This window comes from Anser brachyrhynchus (genome assembly GCF_964034855.1).
Source record: "Anser brachyrhynchus genome assembly, chromosome: 4".
Taxonomy (NCBI): domain Eukaryota; kingdom Metazoa; phylum Chordata; class Aves; order Anseriformes; family Anatidae; genus Anser; species Anser brachyrhynchus.
The window spans coordinates 26,245,202-26,258,529 of NC_137698.1; the positions used below are offsets into that span (position 1 = coordinate 26,245,202).

At 36.0% G+C, this 13,328-nt stretch overlaps 1 protein-coding gene across 23 annotated transcripts in view; it reads right to left on the reverse strand.

Moving 5' to 3' along the window:
* Positions 1-13,328, reverse strand: part of GALNTL6 (polypeptide N-acetylgalactosaminyltransferase like 6) — a 554,330-nt gene that overhangs the window by 282,301 nt on the left and 258,701 nt on the right. For 21 of the 23 annotated variants that reach the window (XR_013950458.1, XR_013950459.1, XM_080590199.1 and 18 more), the window contains one exon: positions 4,072-4,210. Coding sequence is in view for 17 of the 23 variants with exons in the window: in XM_080590199.1 (XP_080446325.1) it covers positions 4,072-4,210 (139 nt within the window). In the remaining 6 variants the exon portion in view is untranslated. Of the gene's footprint in view, positions 1-4,071; positions 4,211-10,880; positions 11,015-13,328 lie in introns of those variants that run through there. The other 2 variants (XR_013950462.1, XR_013950463.1) reach the window with 2 other exon arrangements.

Sequence of the window (13,328 nt, forward strand, 5' to 3'; positions counted from 1 at the left end):
CGTAAACAAGGGTATACAATTTTTTATGAGGACTTAGGGGTTTGAAACAAGATACACCACAAAACTTATATTCTCTGTTCAGTCTAGATGATTGCAATCATTCCCTGCAGCCTCATCAGAATTGTATTTTGAAAGCTATTCAAAACATGGATCGGATTTGATTTCATTTGTTTGAACAAAACTGATAAACACAGAATATTTAAGAATGTTAAGAAGATAAGAATTAACTGTTACTGTAAACACTTGAGTAGCATTTCCCCCCAACCCCCTTTCTAACAGAACAGGATACTACTGCTTTTTCTCCTAGCTTTAGGAAGTTTGTTGTATTCCAAACTAGAGAAAGTGGCATGAGCCAGCAAAAAAAAAAAAAAGCTAAAACTATTCTCTGGTATTTTGAAATAATTTTTCTGTTAGTAAAGAACTTCAAATAATAATTCCATTGCCAGCACTAAGTATTACCCAAAACTCTAATGTTGCCTTCAAATTTAGGTCACCAGAAGTCTTACTTTGATTAAATCAGTCCTGAAATCCTAATGAATTGAGGTGGTATTTCTGTTTCAGATTTTTATTTGGGATAAATAAAAATAAAAAAAATCCCATCTTCCTACAATCTGAACAACAGCTTTAAAGCTATATATATATTTTTTTCAGATTCTGTGGCAGGATGACAAACCTGTTCTATCCATTTACCATCTTCTGCAACAACTCAGGCATTCCAAGGCAAAAGGAATATTTCTTACCAGAGATGCCTTTGCCAACTTGTTTCTTCAATATAAATGTCTATAATTTCCCTAATTACTGCTGTAAACTAGAGAACATAATTGGCCCATGTTACCACACTTCCTGTGCAGAAGTTATAATACAAAACCAAACACCATATACAAGCAGCAAATTAAATGGGTCCTTACCCAGATACATTTTGCACTGACCTGTCTTGCAAGCCCTGTTTCTACAGATAAACAAAAACAGTTCAGCAAGTGTATTTTTGTTTGCTTTTACTTAAGGCCAGAGGTGATGGTGAGCAATGAATAGAGAATTAGCTAATGTAACACTGTGAGCATCCACTGTTAGAAGACTTCCCCATAAGAGTGGTACAGATACAAGATACCAAATTGCCCATAGAAACAGAACAAAATATCATACGAGTGCAGCTATGAGAGAAAAAAAAATATATGGGAGATACTAGGAGCTTGCAACAGAAAAATATAAAGGAAACAGGAAAGCTGTTAAGGTAGCCTTAAAATGGAAGTTAACGGTTTCATTCCTCCAGGGATTTTTACAGCACACACATTTTGCTTCTTTCTTTTTTAAGATGCTAATCTGAATACATCATTCTGAAATGCTTTAACTATGTCATACTTGAAGGAAAAAAGGAAAGAATACTATAAAAACCTGAGAACTTGAGTTTCTCAGAGCTTAGACATCTAAGCATTTGCTTGGTTCCCCTCATCCCCTTACCAGAAATAGTATTTTGCAAATTTAGAGCCAAATTTCCAAAGAGAACAAAAAGAAGGTTCATTTGGATTAAAAAGAGCAAGTTTTGGTTATCTGCTGTCTTGGCATACTTTCCAGAAAACCAGTCTCTTAGAGGTGGGACTTGAAATTTATTTGGTCCAAGCTTTTGAAATAAAATAGTTTTTCCTTTCCTAACGTGATTTCAGAAATGTAGGAACTACTACAGCTGCTTAAATATCTTTTGGCCTAAACTGCAAGATGAACTACTCTGTCTTTTAATGAGCTTGAAGGTTTGTTTTGTGAAGTTTCTCTACTGATGGCAAGAAAACCATTTTACTTGGTTAAGCCAAACCCTGACTTGTTTCTATCAGAGGCATAGAGCCTAGTTTTGTCACCTTAGTGTACTTCTTAGTATGCAAACTGAGCACAGAAACATTTTACCTTTACAACATGATACAGGCAGTAACTATCGGACAGATTATGTTACAAGTGCTTAACATAAGGAAGGTTAGATGGCCATGACAAGTCAATTCATTCAGGACACTACCATAACATTAGTCACACGAGGCTTCATTGAACATCATAGCTGAATTGGAACATGAAAATGGATGCGGATACCTTGAAAGTTTGAGTTTTTCAAGCGAGAGACTTAAGTGAAAGCCCCTAATGGTCTGGGCCAGGGAAGAAGAGAGGCATACAGAAAGGATGGTGTAACACTGACTCGTTCCTTATATGTCACTTCTGACAACACGCTGTACACATTGCTTCTGGGGACACGCAGGGAAATGTCATTGACTGTGCAGACAGTACTGGGTGAGAAACAAATTGCCAGAAGAGCAACTTGCAAAAACACAAAGGGAGGATAGACATGTCAGTTCTCTTTTGTATTTAGTAATTGCCTTCTGCAGTTTTACTAATAGAGAAGGATGCTTGATGAGCATATTTATTATGCCAACAATGTAATTTAAGACAACTCTGACGCTCTACAGCTGTACATTAGAACTCAACTTCTTGGAAGAATTCTTACAAATCACATCAGGGAAATTGTATATAACTTGGGCAAACTAGAAGGCAAATGAAGCATATAAAAATATATGGCTTAGTGAAGTATGTTATTTCTTTTCACTTAATTCTATGCAAAACAATAGTAAGATGTAAAAATAAACTGTTTTCTCAAAACAATGCAACATGGCAATTAAATAGGAGACACCTCCAATGACTTTTTTTTTTTAATAGTTTTGGGGAGAATTCCTCCACTGTGAATTATTTTTTAAAATCTTACTATGCAAACATGAACTGTCCTTTTCAAAGAATGAATAGTACACACATCTGATGAAACAAGAAGCTGCCATGATATATCGTGATCTACCCCCTCTCCCACTCCATCAAGCTCTCAAGTTCTGTTCCATTCCTCAGATAATTTCATACTAATTCACCTGGCACTCTTATATGGATTAAGAAATAAGTAGATGTTTTAAACTAAGAAATCATAATAAAGGGAATTGTACCCCATGGAAAATATAAAGATTGTCATGAAGATTTTGTCCCTCTCTAATACCTTTCTCCACACAGATTCCCCCCCCCTCCCCCCCATACACTAATCACATGAAAGCAGTGGTGAAAACAAGGATTCAAATGTAAATGAAAATCTTCCTAGCATGAGGTATGTCACTGTTCACATGCAAATAAATGAACTTAAAAGAACTTTCAACACAGCTAGTAGGGCTTGAATTTTACTGTAAATACAGTGTAATGAAGCAATGGGGTTTGCAACTCTCAATTAAAAGAGTGAAGAACATCACACAGAAAGAAGCTAAATCATCACTTCAGAGCTCAGAAGAATTGTAGGGCACTAGAGCCTGGAGCCTTAGAAAGGCATACATACCATTTCCAGTTACATATAGAAAGGTTTATTCTCTGCCTAAGAGATCTGAAGTTACAGAACATGAAAGGAAGCATACATTTAATGAGAACTGCATGATCGTTCTTAGTTCAGTGATTATTTACAGAATACTCTTTATCCTGTTTCTCTCTAGGATATCACTGCTATTAAGGAACTATTTTCACACTATCATTCAACTATCCCCAATTCTGCATGTGCATTTTCATCATCACTCATTCTGTTTACATAATTCAACACTAGCATTAGTATCATCTGTATTACAGCTGATAAGCTGTAGCTATTAGATTCTTTTTGTTTAGTTACAGAAAAAGGCAAACATTTTGGAGACTGGTCCAAAAATTTAACCAATAAAGGTTTATGCACTTATGACTTGTTGGTCAGCCACCAGCCTAAAGGTCTTCAACAAAGAAGAACCTGGAGAAAGTTTACTTCATGTTATTTATAACCGCCCTACCCAGAAATGCCATGAAAATCATTTTGCAACTAAAAGAGTCTTTATACAGTCTCAGCATGTTATTAATAAGATTAGAGGCCAGTTTAAAAGACAGGAAATACGATTTAAGAACAGCAACAAACTTGCTGTTTCCTATTGAATAAAGCTGTCACTTCATTGGCTGAATATTCATGCTTCACCTTCCAGAAAAACGGGTTATTTAGAGATATACAAAAAGAAAAAATTTAAAGTCAGATAGTCCATGAAACAATTTACATACTTAGGATGTCGGATGTCTGGCAGGGAGCGCTCCAGTGCTATATTGTTGCTAACAAATATGTTGAAGCCATTTTCCCTATAAGCAGAATCATCATGGTCTTCCTCTGTGAGAGGGTACGGTTTTCCATGTTCACCTTTCCCTAAAAAGGAAGGAAACAATTATTTGCCTCAAACTGATAGCACAGAATGGACTACAAAGACAAAAATAATGGGCTGAACTTCAATTAGCATACTGAGTGGAATATCTCTAACTTCCTGCAACACCTTATATTGATGAATACAAAAGAAAGAATAACCCTCTGCTGAGGTGTTTCTAGGATAGCTTAGCACAGGCTACAGAAAAGGTGCTGCAAAAGGGGCATAAAGCTGCTCTGAAAAGTTTTCTAGTGCAGGGTTTGCTCCTTCTCCAATGTGAGGGATTGGCACATAGTGGGTGGCAAACTCCTCACACCCAGACAAACGTCAGAACAGAACTTAATGCCATCTTCACTTTTGGAAGAAGGAAGTCATTTTCTTTGGTCCTATTTCCTCGGATAGGATTTGGCACATAAATATAACTTTATCTTGCAGTTAAAGGAAAAATTGCTTTTAATCTATTTCAGATTCTTCATTACAACTTCATTTTCTCACTGTTCCCCTTGCCTTTCCTTCTTCTTCTTCCCCCCACCCCCAATATAATAGAGCATTTATTTAAACTAAAAATAATAATAATAATACCTCCCATTAGAGGTCTCAAACACCTGTCATTTTCTAAATTCCTTAACCATAGAACTATAATAATAATAAAAAAAAACTTTCACAAAACATAGCAAGGTTTACTAATGATATTGAAGTTACATAGTTGGACTCTCATGCATAGGCAGAAGCAGGAGATTGAATTTACCTTTAGCAATACTGCAAACACAATTTCAAGGAATACCAGCTCTTTGCTCTAGCTCCCTTTGTACTTGGACACACATCTCAATTGTGACGAGCACCTCAGATTGCAGGATGAAAGGTTCATCCATTAAAATTATCAGTAGTTTCTGCTATGAACAGTACAGTGCTACTATATTGTTATTTTAGATTAAATCTATTTAGGCATGAAGGAGGAAAACAAAATGTCTGGTCCTTGCATTCTACCTGGTTAAAAATTCCACAGTGAACCATCTCATCGATAAAGCAATACTCCAGTTACTTCCGATATAAACATACGAAATAGACAGAAGAAAAAGCCTCGGAAGTCCCCTCTCAATTCACCCAGATTGCTTTCCTTCCATAGCCACAATCAGCTTAAAGCCATTTTGTACATAAAAAATTCAATTTGTAAATTAAATATGACCTTTTTGAATCAGAAATGAGATTTCATAGCAGAATCATGAACAAAAGGATGAGTTTCCACAATACTCCTTTTGACTGATAGGAGTAAACTGAGTATTTTTTTTTTTTTTTTAATATCTATAACTATACACACATACATACAGCATTTTAGCAGGCCGAGCACTTCCCTACACTCACCATTTCCTAAAACAACTTCAGCATTCAAGTTTAGGCCATCTAATTTTCCAGAACAAATGGAAATGAAACCAAATGTTTTGCTCTGGGCTCCTTGAACACCCTTGCACTCTAAGGGACAAGCCAGACGTACTCAGTGCTTCTAATATCTCAGCATTGCTGATTTGGTTTCAGAAACTGGTCCCTTCAGTTCCCTAAAGAAATCAACTGCTTGTTCCCTGGCAAAACACAGATTTTCTGCTCCAGCTTTTCATTCCCAAGTTAGTTCTCATCACCAGTCACTTGGCTTGCTTAGTACCTACCTCAGACAACTACACCTCCACTGGTCACAGAGCAGAGAACAAACAAAAAACACTTCAAAGAAAAATCAAAACACAAAAGTCTTCACTTCTTTGCAACTATTTTTATCCTCCTCATTCTTACAGAGGATGAGCCCTTCAAAGTTCTTAAGTCTCTCACACCTACTCGTGTTCTCAAGAAGATACACTTTCCTCTAGTCTAACTGATCAGCTTATAACCTCTCTGCTCCTCTCCCACCAGGCCCACTCATAAGAAAATACCTCCTTTCACCTGAGCTCTTTTAAGGAAATTAATCAACTTCCCAGCTGGATTTGATTAGTGACCAAAGCCACCTGATCCTCAGCTAATCAGGAGCAGCTGCGGAGGGGATGAAGAGGAAAGCATCAGAAAGCTGAGAAATATTCAGTAGTATCCTCAAAGCCTATGAACCTCTGTCAATGGTCTAAGTATTTCATATTGTACACATGCAAAAGTTTAAAACACGGAATGTATAATTAAAGATAGTGTAGTCACACAATTTCAGAAAATTTTTGCAGATAAAGTATTCACTTTCTATCCCAAATTTTGTGCATATAATTACAACTCCACTTTAATTCTTAATGAAAATAATTACTGTTACTTACAAAGGAAAAAAAGTTAGTTTGCATTCTGAAATCTCTTTGCTTATGCAATTTCATTTTGTCATTTTTATTTTCAAACATCCCTGAGATGCACATTATCACACCCTAAAACTAACAGAATACAAAACCTCAAACTAAGATGTGAATCTTTACAGTTTCATACTAAATGTGGTGTGCAACTACAATATTGAAACAAGCTGAGGATTCACAATGCTACTTAAAATTCCATAGTACAATTATATCAAATCTTCTCTGTAATACAATAACAATAAGCTTAGAATAACATATTCTAAGTAGACCAAAGGTAACCATTTGAATTTGCTTTTAATAAAAGATTTATCCATCTAATCACTAGTATAATAGAAATTCTAGAATAAATAACTTACATAAGACACACTATTGCCAACAGATGTTTTTAAAGATATAATTCCTTGTATATTCTTGCTATTCACTCTGTGTCAAGACAAGTGGTTTCTTCACTTTGCTTTGATTTTCTTAAAGGATTCTATTTCACTGTTCAAGAAAGGAGTGTTTTTCCTAGTACTGCCATTTCTTCATCGTCTCCTACTACTAAAACTGAAGACAAGTAATTTTAAAGAGAAGTCTTCCTCACTGAGTATGAAGTACTATCACTGTGCACAAAAATCACATAAATCAAAAGGATATCATTGTTTTTGATCTGGAGCAACTCAGGAACAAGTGGGGTTTTCTCATACCATGCTGCATAATTGTTTGGCCCACTGCAATATATAGATTGCTTTAGCACGTATACCAGTTGGTACACGTGCAAAAGTTGGGTCACAACATGCATTAGAAGTTGTGAAGTGTGACTATTTCCTAACACTACATTAAAATACACACCCTAGACCATTAACAGAAGCTTGTGGTTTTTTAAGAAACCAATGGGTATTTCTCTAAGCTTTCTTGTTTGCTTGCTCTTTCACCCTGTAGCTGCTCCTGACACCCACCAGCTCCAGCTAGAAAGCAGTTCATTAATTTCTCTAGAAGAGTTCAGGTTAAAAAAAAAAGGCCATTTCTTATGAGTGGCCTGGGAAGAAGAGAAAGAATTAGCTTAGAAATTGAATAATAATAATAAAAGAAATAAGTACAATTTTTGGAGAACTTTTACAGACCCGAAGGGTTCCTTTGTACAGTAAATCGCCACATATGAGTCTCCTCAGCATTAAAAATTGTGGTAAGCATATTAAAACTCTCTTCTTCTGTTACCAACTTGTCTTCCTAGATTACTCAAGGCAGTTGCGTTCAGTGCATACTGGTTTGGAGCTGGACTATCCAAAAGTCTACATAAAATGCCAGAGTGAACAGAGAAAATTCATAACACATGAAGAGTAGCATTCTGGTGAAAAGAGTGTGGAGAGGCTGTCCCGTTACTGGCTACAGAAGGGTACTTCAAACCCTTCAACAGACAGAGATGAGCCCTCTTACACTGTTTGTTCTGCCTGAGGGCAAAGTAGCAATTCTGTAAGGATATCAGGACTAGAATGTACTATGTAGGCAATAGCGAGAGCAAGAATCCCAACAGGGACATTTTTGGCCTCTGTGGGCTTAAAAGGGGGCTGACCCAGATGTGATGGATCAAAGCAACCCAACTCTGACCGTGTCTGAGGCTGGTTTACACTTACAGCGTAAATAATCCCAAAAACAAAGGACAAACAGAACTTTTTGTTCACTTACTCAGATTTTGATTTTTCAAGGTGGGGGAAATAGTAGAAGAATCAATGAACCAGAATGATGTGTGTGCTCAACCTGGGCCCCAAACTCCCCCCGGCATGCTCCGTTGTGGGGCAAAAGAAAAACCCTAACAGTATTTTTTAATTTATACAGTGCTGTCTAATCTTATTGATTACAGGGTTCTTACACCTTGATTTTAACTTTTAGCTCAGTATTCCCTGTAGGCAACATTTTGAAAGTATGCCAGATTTTTTAAAAATACCATGTTAGTTTTGGAGTTGACATTTCTACATCAATTATGTTATTGTAAAAGTTTTAATACACCACCTGAAAATGCTTACCCAATAACATTCAAAGAAACAAATGTTAAAGTAAGATAGTATAGACATCAAGACTATAGACTCGGTCAAATATCAGACACCATGTGAGGTTTTTTGTTTGGTTGCTTGGTTGGTTTGTTTTGTTTTTTTTTAGCTTCACTCGAGGATGTTAATATCCTCAAGAAAATAATACACCCTATACCTAGCCCTAATGAATTTTAAGTTTAATGCTTGATAGCTTTCGATAACTGAGAGTTTAGGGAAACCTCAGTTAAGGCATCTTCTACTTATATTAAATACAGATGCAGCAGCAGGAGAACAACCCTTCTTGAACAGCAGGTGGCATGAAGAGAAGATTAGGGTGAGACAAGAAACTCAGAAACATTCTGTATACTCAGTACAAATGTATAATAGCAGAATAATGTCTCTGGATCAGCCACATCCGTACAGTTGCCAGGCACGATAATTATAAACAGAACAGTGGTATTGTTGGCAAAATATATCAGCTGTAAATCAATTTGAGCACGCAACAAAAGAGTTCTGCAGAGCTTCCACATGTAGTGGATAGGGGATGCTGCTTGATAAAATTATAAACAACAACAAAACATAGGTTCTGGTTTCTATTTTTATTTTTATTTTTTAACACAGGAAAACAAGTGGATAAAGAACAGAACCCACTCAGTTTCTTGGGGGAAGAACTATGTAAAAATCTGAATTTTTTACTGTTTATACCCACTGCTGGCAGTTCACTCAGGCAAGGCTTCACAGTCACACCAAGTCAAGGCTATAATTCACAAAAATATTTAAGCATTAAGCATGTCCAAACATAACATCTGTAATTAGGAATGGGAATTCTCCATGTGCTAAATGCTTGACTAAATAAGTTTATTTTAATAAATGAACTTAAAAATAAGTAAGCTTGGTTACAGTGTATCCTGTAATGACAGATAAATTTGCTATTTTCTAAAATACATTACACATTTTAATACCCCTAAATATTCCATCCAGAATCTATTACAATGTTGTCTGTGCACCTCACATGTAATCTCAGAGCCCATTCTCTCTTCTGAATATTCCCATGGGGAGAAAAGCTCTCATCTTATACTAAATCAATGTTTCAATACAAAATTGAAGTCCCAGGGGGATTGGGAGGTTAGTGATTACATTTCTTAGCAGAGAGAAAAACACATTCAAAATGAATGCAGTTACACAGCAGCTTCAAAAAAATAAAATTAGATGTAGTAAAAGGGGAAATAAAGACTATTAGGTGAAAAAAAACCTACATTGAGTTAGGCATCATCTTTCACCTTCCTGCCATGTTAACTTCTCCTCAACAGCCTTTTATGCTCCCTGATATAGGAGTCACAGTGTAAGTGGCCAATGGAAGTCAGAGGGCAAAAACTGTTTAAAGTAATTTGTACTATTTTTTACATCACCCCTGTATTTCCCTAATGTTTTTGTGGTGGTTGTTGTAGTTGTTTAATTCGACTTTGGAAAAGGCCTCTGCATAGAAAAACAAATGAGTCAAAATTCTGTTTAAGTATGCACTTCAATAGCACAGCTGTATACAAGTTTTCTATTTTCTATTTTTCAAGTTTTCTGTTTTCTGCTGTGGAGATGGATTTCATACTATTTAAACTGATAAGTATAACAAAGTGTCCATTCTGAATTCAGACTGCCACCATATTCTGTTTTTTTTTTTTGGGGGGGGAAGTGAATTCCCATTTGAAGACTAAGAAATAGTCTTTATTTCAAAGGCTTCTCTGTATCATTCATCCTCACAGATAGGGGCAAGACGTACAGCACATCTACTAAAATAATGGTTAAATTATCTTGAACAAAGAGGTGACTTCATAAATGCACAAAGTAGGATTTCTTTTTTTTTTTTTTTGACAGTAAATGTCTTGGTTTCTCCTAGAATATCTACACTTGGTGGCATTCTCATCCCATCTGCAAATTTTACATTTTGAAACCTTTGAAAGACATGTGGGTGAACTATACACACGTGGTTCAAGAGTCATGTCTAGTACATACTAGTTCATGGAAAAAAAGGGGGAAGCTACTTGGTCAAATGACTTTCATCTTTCATGCTAAGGAAGGTTCTGCTTGCTATGAACAAATGCCTTTTATGGTTTTACATGTCAATGTTCATTTCCAGTAAAAAGCATGGAGATTTTAGGTCAAGAAATGCAAAGGAAATTCTTTGCTGACTAGAGAGTAAGAACATGAAAATTGCACTTGGCTCATGTGAAACTGAGGCCTGCACATCAAATGGGACTATCCAAGTACCAAAAAAAAAAAAAATATATATATATATACACACACGTTACAGCTTTTCAGATAGAAAATAAGGAAATTTTTCTAACCATAAAAGTAGTGAAATAATGGGATAGGCAGGCCCGTGAACAGTGGAAGCCACAAATGGTGAAGAAAAGAATGATGCTGTGCCTCAGAGAGATGATCAATACAACTTTGGCCATCTAGTGAGGTTGATTCCAATCTTAAATTTCCGTGAACTCTGTAAGATGTAAAAGAAGGGGATAAGTTGCTGGAATTACGTGTTTTTTTTCCCCTGTTTTTTTTTTTTTTTCTCTCCTCAGAATCAACAAAACTTGTAGTAGAAACTGAAATACATTTATCACATCTTCTACTTTTCCCAAACTTCTCAGAGTGTCCCACTAGTTGTATCACTTTATGAGTCTGATTTATAGGAAAGCAATTTAATTGATTCTATATCAATGAAAATGTGATCAAAAATGCCTGTTTTATTTTTTTGCTACTCTATCTGGTAACAACTTGGAAAACCATTGGAAACCAATGGAAAACCATTTACAATACTTTAAATAATTTATTATATAACTCTGTCAAAGTCTGAAGCAATATAAAAGGCTGTTCCTTAGTATTACTGACACAGCTGTAATCAAATCTTACTTATGCAATTGGGAAAAATAAAAACCCTGGCAACTAAATCCCGAACAATGCATTTTTTAAGCAAGAATAAATCATTCATTTATAAATATATAACAAAATTTATTTATTACTGTTTCAAGATCAAACCACTACAGAAAGCAAACAGTCCAAAATTCACTCCAGTTTTCTGGAAGAAAGCATTCAATTTCCTACTACTTTATTATCCTTCAGATGCCAGTAGCAGTAGCATATACAAGATTTCTTTTCAAGGATCACACTGTCTTCAGTAAGCGGTATCGAAATGTTACTGGGAGTAAACATGAGGCCTTGGGGTTACAGAATTGCTGCTACAGTAACATGATGGTTGGCATGAGAAATAAGAACTAAATTGCCTCCTCTTCAGGACTGTCCCTATACAAATAGCATAGGTTGGAAGAAAAAGATATAGCTTTAAATTTTGATATTGACTGCCTGCTCACACCTACAACTGGGAAAAAAATAAAGCCAAAAACACAGAGAGGAGAGATGAATATGCTCCCTAAAATTTTGAAAGGTACATTCATACAGTAGCGTAGTTGGATCTTTAGAGTATTGTTTGTTTATGGCTAGCATGAGGTAACAATGAAGGGAACCTGTTGCTAACAGAGAAATGTGATATATATTTACGGTGCTGATGCATTCCCCCATTCATTAACAAAACGAAATTCCATACTTGGTAAGAGCTAGACAAAATAAGAACATTTCCTGGAAAGAAGAGGAGATTAGACGGATGAATGGGAACCTCTGAAATGAACTTATTTTACATACGCAGTCTTACTATGTTTGAGAAGCATTTCTGTTAAAAGAAATGCATATACAAGTGAAATAAAAAAATACAGGTTTTTAACTGCAGTGGACATAACTTCCAGATTTTCATAGACTAGACCTCAGTCATCTCTTCATGTTAATCTAAGATTGTAACTTCTGGGCCAGAATTCAATTTAAAAAATGGCATGAGATTTTAAGAAGCCATGAAGTGGAAGAAATGGATTAACAGTATTCCGTATATGCTAGGGGCATGGCAGTGCTCTGTGTGCTCTTCCTAAAAGCTGAAAGGTATCTTTACCGGATACCAGGTATCTTTACTGGATACCACTTTGCTGCTTCTTCCCAACACTTAAATGGATATTGCTACAAATTTCAGCCTGGCACTTGCTGCTAGCAGTTGCACGGTAGCAGAAAAGGTGGGTTATACAGCCAACAATTGGAAAAAAACCACATCTGTGTTCATGATAACTTTTACATTACTCATTTTACTTTTGCTACTTACATCCAGACAGTGTGCTTTATCTTAAATATGTGCACTTTCTCAGTCATTAATTAATTCCTAAATCTTATAGCCTATGTTTTCTTAGGGTAGTATATCCCTTGCCTTTTTAATCCTTTTGAAACACTAAAAATATAGCCTCTGAAGTTCCAACATATGCTTTGCAGAGCACAAATACAGTCTGTGGGGAGGAAGAGATTGCTTCAAAACATATCATGAGGTTATCTGTGGCATTGTTCTGTTTCAGCAAAAGGGTGACTGTATATGAACTCTGAAAAGGAAGTTGTCTGAAGATTTGAAAAAATATTTCACAAAAATAAATAAAAATATCTTAGAAAATCTATCAATTTTAACACTTGCTTCAAGTACTACAATGGCTTGGCAAGCACAAAGACTCATTCTACCCCATTTCCCACTTCAGTAAGTCTAGATTTAAGAAAATGAAGGGGGGGGGGGGGGGGGAGGGAAGCACACCATTTCATATGCCCAGTGTATTTAGAAAGCTGCTGTGTACAATGCAAGATAAGCAGCAACACATACTGTTTTGATATGAGTTGCTCTATCACTACAGCAGGGCAGCAATACCCTCAGCAACATTCTGCAGGCTGAGCTGGAT